We start from the raw sequence: 7,524 nt of genomic DNA, 5'->3' as shown, positions 1-7,524 counted from the left end.
TCAGTTAGGAGAGTAGATCCTTTAGATTTGACTTATGCTAAAAAAGATAGAGGTAGGCTTAAAAAAATTGGGGCATGTTGTATAAAAAATGATCTTAATTTATTACTGGGGCGTGTTGTATAAAAAATGATCTTAATTTATTAGAACTTAATGAAAATATGACCGTCCATAGGACACAATGGAGAAAAAGAGTTTATGTAGCCGACCCCACTTAGTTACATAAAGGATTGTTGTTGTTGTTGTTGCTATATATATTAACATTACTTACATAAAGGATTGTTGTTGTTGTTGTTGTTGTTGCTATATATATTAACATTCTCTTACTTTAATCTTCAATTTTTTTCCTTGCAAAATTAAATTATAATTAAAACTGATAAAACAACAACGAAAATGAATAAATTCTAAAGTTAAAAACATCAGATTGGCTGCAACCAATAAGTGCTTGATACAAAGTTCTTGGCTTGATTCATATTAGATTGCTTCCCAATAAATGTTTGTGTCAATATTCGTTACTTGATGCTAAAAATCAACATATTTTAGGTGACTTCGTGGTTGATTTAGTTTTAGTTCAAAGAGATTTCCTCCCAATGTAATAGGCTCTGTGCTCCATTGTCAAATATTAGCCAAATGAATCAATTTAGCTCAAAAATCCATCATTTGCACATGCTTTTTCAGACCCTCTAATCTATAATTTGACAAGCATGGAAATGAAGTATTTTTGGCAGAAGCTTCTATACTATAAAAATCTATAATTTTATTATATAATGTAATAAAAAAAAACATTATTGTTACTAAGCGACATAAGTGAGCCGACATTGATTGAATCTATCATGCATCTATGTTGTTCTTTTTGAATGTTTGTACGCAATTTGTATATGTTTATTCAAATTTGAACCAAATACAATAAAATGACTCCGTGTGTGTGTCTGTGTCTGTGTGAGCGCGCACGCTATTCATAGAAAATGAATTCTTGGACGAGTTTTAGAGGACTCACACCAGAGGTGAACTTGAGTCCAACTTTGATCTCTCCTTTGTATGTTTGATCTTCGAGAACAACGTTGTATGAGGTTGGCTTTATTTCAATCTTTCCTCTGTGATGTCCCTCTTTTATGATGTCCATAAGATGTATTCTGCACGATCATTCAAAAAATTTATATTTATGAGATTATACATGCATTTTAATTTGCATAAAATATATTAATGTGAAATAATTTATTTTAATAATTTATTGTACTAGAAAATAAATTAAGATGTAATTTTAATTTGCAATGTCATTTCTATATAAAATTATACATACTCCAAACAAACAAAAATTTGATGTAATCATTTTTTTTAACTTAGGTAGTAATGCTAAGTTTAATTTTAATTTATTAGTATTATTATTTTATTTTCTATTATTATTTTCAAATTAAGAATAAAAGTATTAATTTTAATGCACATTCCTTTATTTGCTTGCAAACTCCCAAAGGCATTTTTCATTTTAGTGTATTAAATTAAGGATATATATGTTTTCCTTATGCATCTTATGTATGTATATTTCATTTGAAAATCATAACAATAAAGTTATAATTAAAATTATATAATTATGATTTTACGATAAAAAAAGTTAAAATAATCAAAATAAATAAATAAAATTCACAAAACTATTATGTGAAAAAATTATGAATAACAAGAATAAAGCTATAATGAAGACAATAAAATATTTAATTTTAATAATTATACATATACAAAATAAATAAAAATAATGATAAAATAAATATATTCTTAATTAAAATGCAAATAAGAATAAATTATCACAATAAATAAATGAAATTAAGAAAATCATTATAATAAATTTATAGACCACAACAATAAAACTATATTAGTACACTTACCCGCGACATAGTAGTTAAGAGTATAGTTCACCAGTATAAGGTCGTGGGTTCAAATTAAGGCTGGCAAAAAGGCTCATTGTTCGCGAACAGCTCGTGTTGAACTCGTTAAGATGCTCATGTTCGGCTCATTAATTTTGTTCGATAAGTTCGGGTTCAAATCACACGTATTGTAATTTGTGCCCATTTTTTCCAAAAAAAAAATTAAATTAAAATAAAGATGGAAAAATAAATTAATTTTAATGAAAATATGTATACATAAAAAAACAAAAATAATTTATAAAATAAATATTTTCTTAATTTAAATACCAAAACTACATACGTTAAGGAATTATATGTATGATATTATTATAATAAATTATAAATTAGACATATCGGAAAAAGTTCAAAGTCCATTCAAAACTACATAAGTTGAATGATATTATTATAATAAATTATAAATTAGACATATTTAAATATTTTAATATATTTTTCAGAAAAAAAAAAGAAGTTAAAATATCTTACGTGGCTTCACCAATGTGATGATGTTCGAAAAGCTTGTCCTGCCCCACGATTCTTAGCCTCATCCTTCTCAATTTCTTCAAGTCCAAATGAGACAAATTAAATGAGAATTTCTCATTCCACCAAGCCTTGCCATCCTCAGCTAATGCAATTAAAAATATAAATTAATGAATGGTTCTCCTTACATTTTTTTCTCGAACACGACCCTTAGTTCAAATCACACATATTGTCATTTGTGCTCATTTTTTTTGAAAAAAAAAATAAAATTAAAATAAATATGAAAAAATAAATTAATTATAATGAAAATATGTATACATAAAAAACAAAAGTAATTTATAAAATAAATATTTTCTTAATTTAAATACAGATAATACGATGGAAAAAGTTCAAAGTCCATTCAAAACTAGGGTTGTCAATTTGGCTCGTTGTTCGTGAACAGCTCGTGTTCGGCTCGTTAAGCAGCTCGTGTTCGGCTCGTTCGTTAAGCCTAACGAGTCGAACACATATATATAAATTAGTTGTTGCATATGTCATATATTTTTTCATAATAGATAGCAAATTTGTAGAAAAGCAATCGTAATTCGAAAAAGGAAAATTTTTATCTTGGCCTTATCATAAGAAAGAATTGTCTCGTAATATATCAAGTTAATTTATATGACAAATTATTGTATCAGGAATCCTGATGCAGTGTTGCATCATGACTTCAATCAAGATCTGTCACGTGTACAGAAAAACTCACTTTGATAAAAAGAATAATAATTTAATATATGAGTGAGTCTGCTTATATACTTGACAGATCTTGATTGAAGTACTGATGCAAAATTTCATCAGCACTCTTTGATACAATAATTGTTCAATTTATATAAAGGATGCATCACTTGGTGACCCGGTATGAATTGAGACAGATGAAGAAGAAGAGAGAGAATGGAAACCTGTTGTGAATTTGCTTGCAATAGTATGCGCACCACATTCTATCACAACATGTCTCCTTGATCCTGCAGATCAAAAAACATTTTTTTTTTATTATTCGAAGAATCAAATTCAAACAAATAATAAAATAAAAACGCCATTGATGATTCAGGATAGAATCAGAAAGTGAAAACCTGACAGTCTTGCATGCTTTAGGCCTTCTGCATTTACTAACAGAACCTCCAAAACACCACCTGACATCTCTTCCTGTGACAGAAAGACATGATGCCAGGAGGAAGAAAGGATAAGAGATAAAATAAAGAGCTAAAGAGTTGGTTTCAGGTATCCTTTTCAACGTTATTTCTATATTTATTGATGAGATGAGAACTTTGCCGTTCGTTTCAGATCATACTATTTAAGGGACTAACTGATCTGTATTAGAAACAGAAAACTTGTGTCAGTTCTTATAATTACAGCCATTAATTTGCTTGGAAGGTATTAAATTTTAAAAAGAAGTTTAGATCCGTTTTAGATATCTGATGAAAGAAGAAGTGGTAACTCAATTAATTTTAGTTTTAAAAAATAAAATATAAGACATAGTGCAACCAGAGTATGCCGAAGTTTAGATTTGGTTTGATGATAGTATAAGTTGTTCAAATTCAGCTAGAGCTCGAGTCATATATGTACATTATGCTTGGCTGGTTTAATTTTTTAAATAATCTTACTTAATTATAGTTTTAATTGTTGATTTATATTAAGGGTATTTACATACTGCCATATAAGTCTTATGTATTTTCAAATCTAATACCAAAACTTTACTTTTTATACTTGTACAGTGCAAATTTTTCTTATCAAGTAAAAAAATGTCATTATTTTAACTTAAAAAAGGTGAAATAAATTTTGTCTGGCATAGATAAGGTGATATTTATTGAAAAATTAATGTTTAGATGTTAGATGTGTAAATAGATAAAAATTGAGTATTTTGTATGTAAATCTTTCTTATATTAATTAAAAGAGTATTTCACTGACTTAATACAACAAGGAAAACAACAATAATGACTAGCCTTTATCCCACTAAAGGTCGCTTTGGGGCAACCGTAACTGCTCGAAGAAACAACGTGAAATTGCTACAAAAGAAACTGCTGATAAAAAAACTGTGACGGCTATTACAAATTTTTTTTTTAAAAAAAAGGTCAGACTATAACTTTCTAGCACACTTACACAGGTCCGGTGCCAAAATGTAGCTTTCAGATGCACTCCACATACTGTGCAATGATGTCTCTCAAAGATGGTGTAACAATACACCGCGAAAATGGTGACTTTCTCTAGAGTTCTATAGCTCTCTCATTGCAACTCACCATTACGGGCTATATGACCAACTATGACTTAAGTATGTGTGGTCCACAGCTTGTGCAGCTCTCGACTCCAGCCCATGCGGCCTAAGGATGTCATCAACGCTCACCACTACAATCTATATGACCAACTACGACTTACATGTTTCACAACTCATGTAGCTCTAACTACGGCCTTTGCTGCCTATGGACATTATAGCTTTTCACTACGAGCTACATAACCAACTACAACCTACATAATCCACAGCTTGTGTAGCTCTGAATTCTGGTCTTTGTGGTCACTGACGTCGTTATAGCTCACTACTATGGTCTAAGTGACCAGTTATGACTTACATGGTACAAAACTTATATAGCTCCGGACTCCAGCCCCTGCGACCAACAACACGTTTCAGCTCACCACTACAACCTACATGACTCGCAACTCATGTAACTCTCGACTCTGAGCACTACGTCCTACAAACATCATCACAATTCACCACTACAACCTATATGACTAACTATGACCTACATGATCGATAACTCATGTAGCTCCCGACTCCAATCTCTGTAGCCTATGGACATCATAACAACTCATCAATACGGTCTATGTGACCAGCTACAATATACAAGCCTCACAACTCCTACATCTTTCTACTACGACATATGTGGTCTATTGACAATCTTGAAGTAACCATCTATGGTCCACACGACCAACAACTACAATGACTTTCAACTATGACTATATGACATGCTAGCGCTATAGCCACTTTCTACGATATTCATGACAAACTTCTGCTTCCATAGCAATCGACTATAACCCTTGCAGCCCGCCATCACCGAGAACTAGATTCATCATAGCCAAAATTAGACTATTATCGATAAACTTCTGTTTTACATTTACAATGATCCATTTTGTAACTTCATCTTTCTAATTCAGAAGAAGAGTTGACATGTTTACTCACAATTCATGGTGGATTGTTTCAACTGGGCCAGACCACGTGTATTTTTATCCTTTTCAGGGTTCCACTCAATAAATCGACATGTCTTCTCCTATTTACTTTTATTTAATTATCTATGTGTGTGCTGAATTTAAATTAATAATAAGATAATTTTTTATTACTCTACCACAACAGATCTTCCACCATACATAATAATTAATGGAAAGCAATGCTGCATTCATAATTTTTTTTTTACCACAAGTATTTATCATGTGCTATTCCGGAATGCAGAACTTGAGTTGTCAAATAACAATCAATCAATGGAGACCACTGCTACATTTATATTTTTTCTTACCACAAGTATTTATCATGTACTATTCCAAGATCTAGTTTTGTCGCTATTAACTGGATTTAAAATAACTACCACCTCCGCTACAACACCCCCCACGCCCACCTCTGCTACAGATATACATGCGTGTCTGAAATAATCTAACTTTTCTATAAAAAGGCACCCAACAAACTCAGCAGAACTCATAAACTAACTTAACAGAACCCCCCTCTCTCTCTCATGAAATGCAGAATTCTCAAATGAATCCTCTTCAACTCCCTCTGCTGGACATCTCCCTCTACTGGACATCTCCCAACCCTTACTTCCTTCTGTTCTCTCCTCTCTCACTTCAGCCTGCCGCGAATGGGGCTTCTTCCACATAATCAACCATGGAATCTCCAAGGAACTATACACTAAGATCCACATCCAATCCAAAGAAGCCTTTAACCAGCCCTTAGATATCAAGCTCAAGCTCGGACCCTCAGCCAACATCAACACCTACACTCCTCACTTCATTGCATCCCCTTTCTTTGAAAGCCTTAGAGTTTCAGGCCCAGACTTCTACAACTCAGCTAAGAACTCAAGCGATGTACTCTTCCAGCAATCCAATTCTGACTTCTGGTAAATACATTTGTCTTTCATCACTAAATCTTCTAACCCAGCTGAAAACTTAATCAGCTGCACTGTTTTTGCAGTGAAATATTTCAAGAATATGGGAACAGGATGATGGATCTATCAAAAAAGATTATCTCCATTCTATTAAACTGTCTTGAAGATGAATTTGATAAGAAGAAACTGGAATCTGAATTCAACAGATGCCATGGATACCTGAGGATTAACAACTACTCAGCACCAGGGAGCCTTGACACATTAGAGATTGAAGGGCTTGGGAAACATACAGATATGAGCTGCATCACAATTCTGTATCAGGATCACACTGGTGGGCTTCAGATGAGATCAAAGAGTGGGGATTGGGTTAGCGTAGCACCAAGGGATGGAACCTTGGTGGTCAACATTGGAGATTTGCTGCAAGCTTGGAGCAACGGACGCCTGAGATCATCTGAACACAGGGTAGTGTTAAAGGACTGTGTTAACAGATTCTCAATGGCTTTCTTTTGGTGTTTTGAGGATGAAAAGGTGATAAGAGCTCCTGAAGATGTGGTGGGAGAAGGTAACAGAAGAATGTATCCACCATTCATTTGCCAGGATTATGTGAAATTTAGGGAGAACAGTGTCAAGGGGAGGTTTGATAGAGTTGGATATACTGTTGATGATTTCGCCATGAAAAGCAATTTGATGGCTAAGGATTTTATTTCTCAGAGAAGTTCTAGTATATGATTTCCAGTTTGAAAATGAAGTTTTTTTTATCTTTTCAGGATTTAATTGTTGTACTATTGCGACTGTAAATTTTCATGAGTTAACATGGTTTCTGTTTCTACTGTTCATGTTAGTGCTTTCATTGTTTCTATTACATAATTGAGATGCATTGGACATTGAGGCAAAACTATTATTGAATATTGAATTCAGTTATTACATGGTTGGTGGATGCGTTGAAGAAATGGTATGAAATAATTGAATTTGCTTATTGCTGAATAGTGGATTAGAAAGGAGTGGGGAACAATGGGTTTTGGGGGCTGTTTAGTTTG

At 32.5% G+C, this 7,524-nt stretch overlaps 2 protein-coding genes across 2 annotated transcripts; one reads left to right on the top strand and one right to left on the bottom strand.

Moving 5' to 3' along the window:
• Positions 1-949: 949 nt before the first annotated feature.
• Positions 950-5,446, bottom strand: LOC110030818 (elicitor-responsive protein 3). The gene is made up of 5 exons (XM_020733778.1): positions 5,387-5,446; positions 3,476-3,548; positions 3,305-3,367; positions 2,376-2,514; positions 950-1,130 (listed from the first exon to the last, which is right to left on the bottom strand). The coding sequence occupies exons 1-5, from the start codon at positions 5,444-5,446 to the stop codon at positions 950-952; spliced, it is 516 nt and encodes a 171-aa protein (XP_020589437.1).
• A 733-nt stretch (positions 5,447-6,179) lies between these two features.
• LOC110030745 (gibberellin 20-oxidase-like protein) lies at positions 6,180-7,216 on the top strand (the record flags this gene model as incomplete). Its single annotated transcript, XM_020733674.1, is given in 2 exon segments — positions 6,180-6,499; positions 6,574-7,216. Coding segments are annotated over 2 exon segments (963 nt in total), but the record flags the coding sequence as incomplete, so codon positions are not given.
• Positions 7,217-7,524: the final 308 nt, after the last annotated feature.

Source organism: Phalaenopsis equestris, unplaced genomic scaffold, assembly GCF_001263595.1.
Source record: "Phalaenopsis equestris unplaced genomic scaffold, ASM126359v1 Scaffold000002, whole genome shotgun sequence".
Lineage (NCBI taxonomy): Eukaryota > Viridiplantae > Streptophyta > Magnoliopsida > Asparagales > Orchidaceae > Phalaenopsis > Phalaenopsis equestris.
This window is presented reverse-complemented; position numbering and strand designations above follow the sequence as displayed.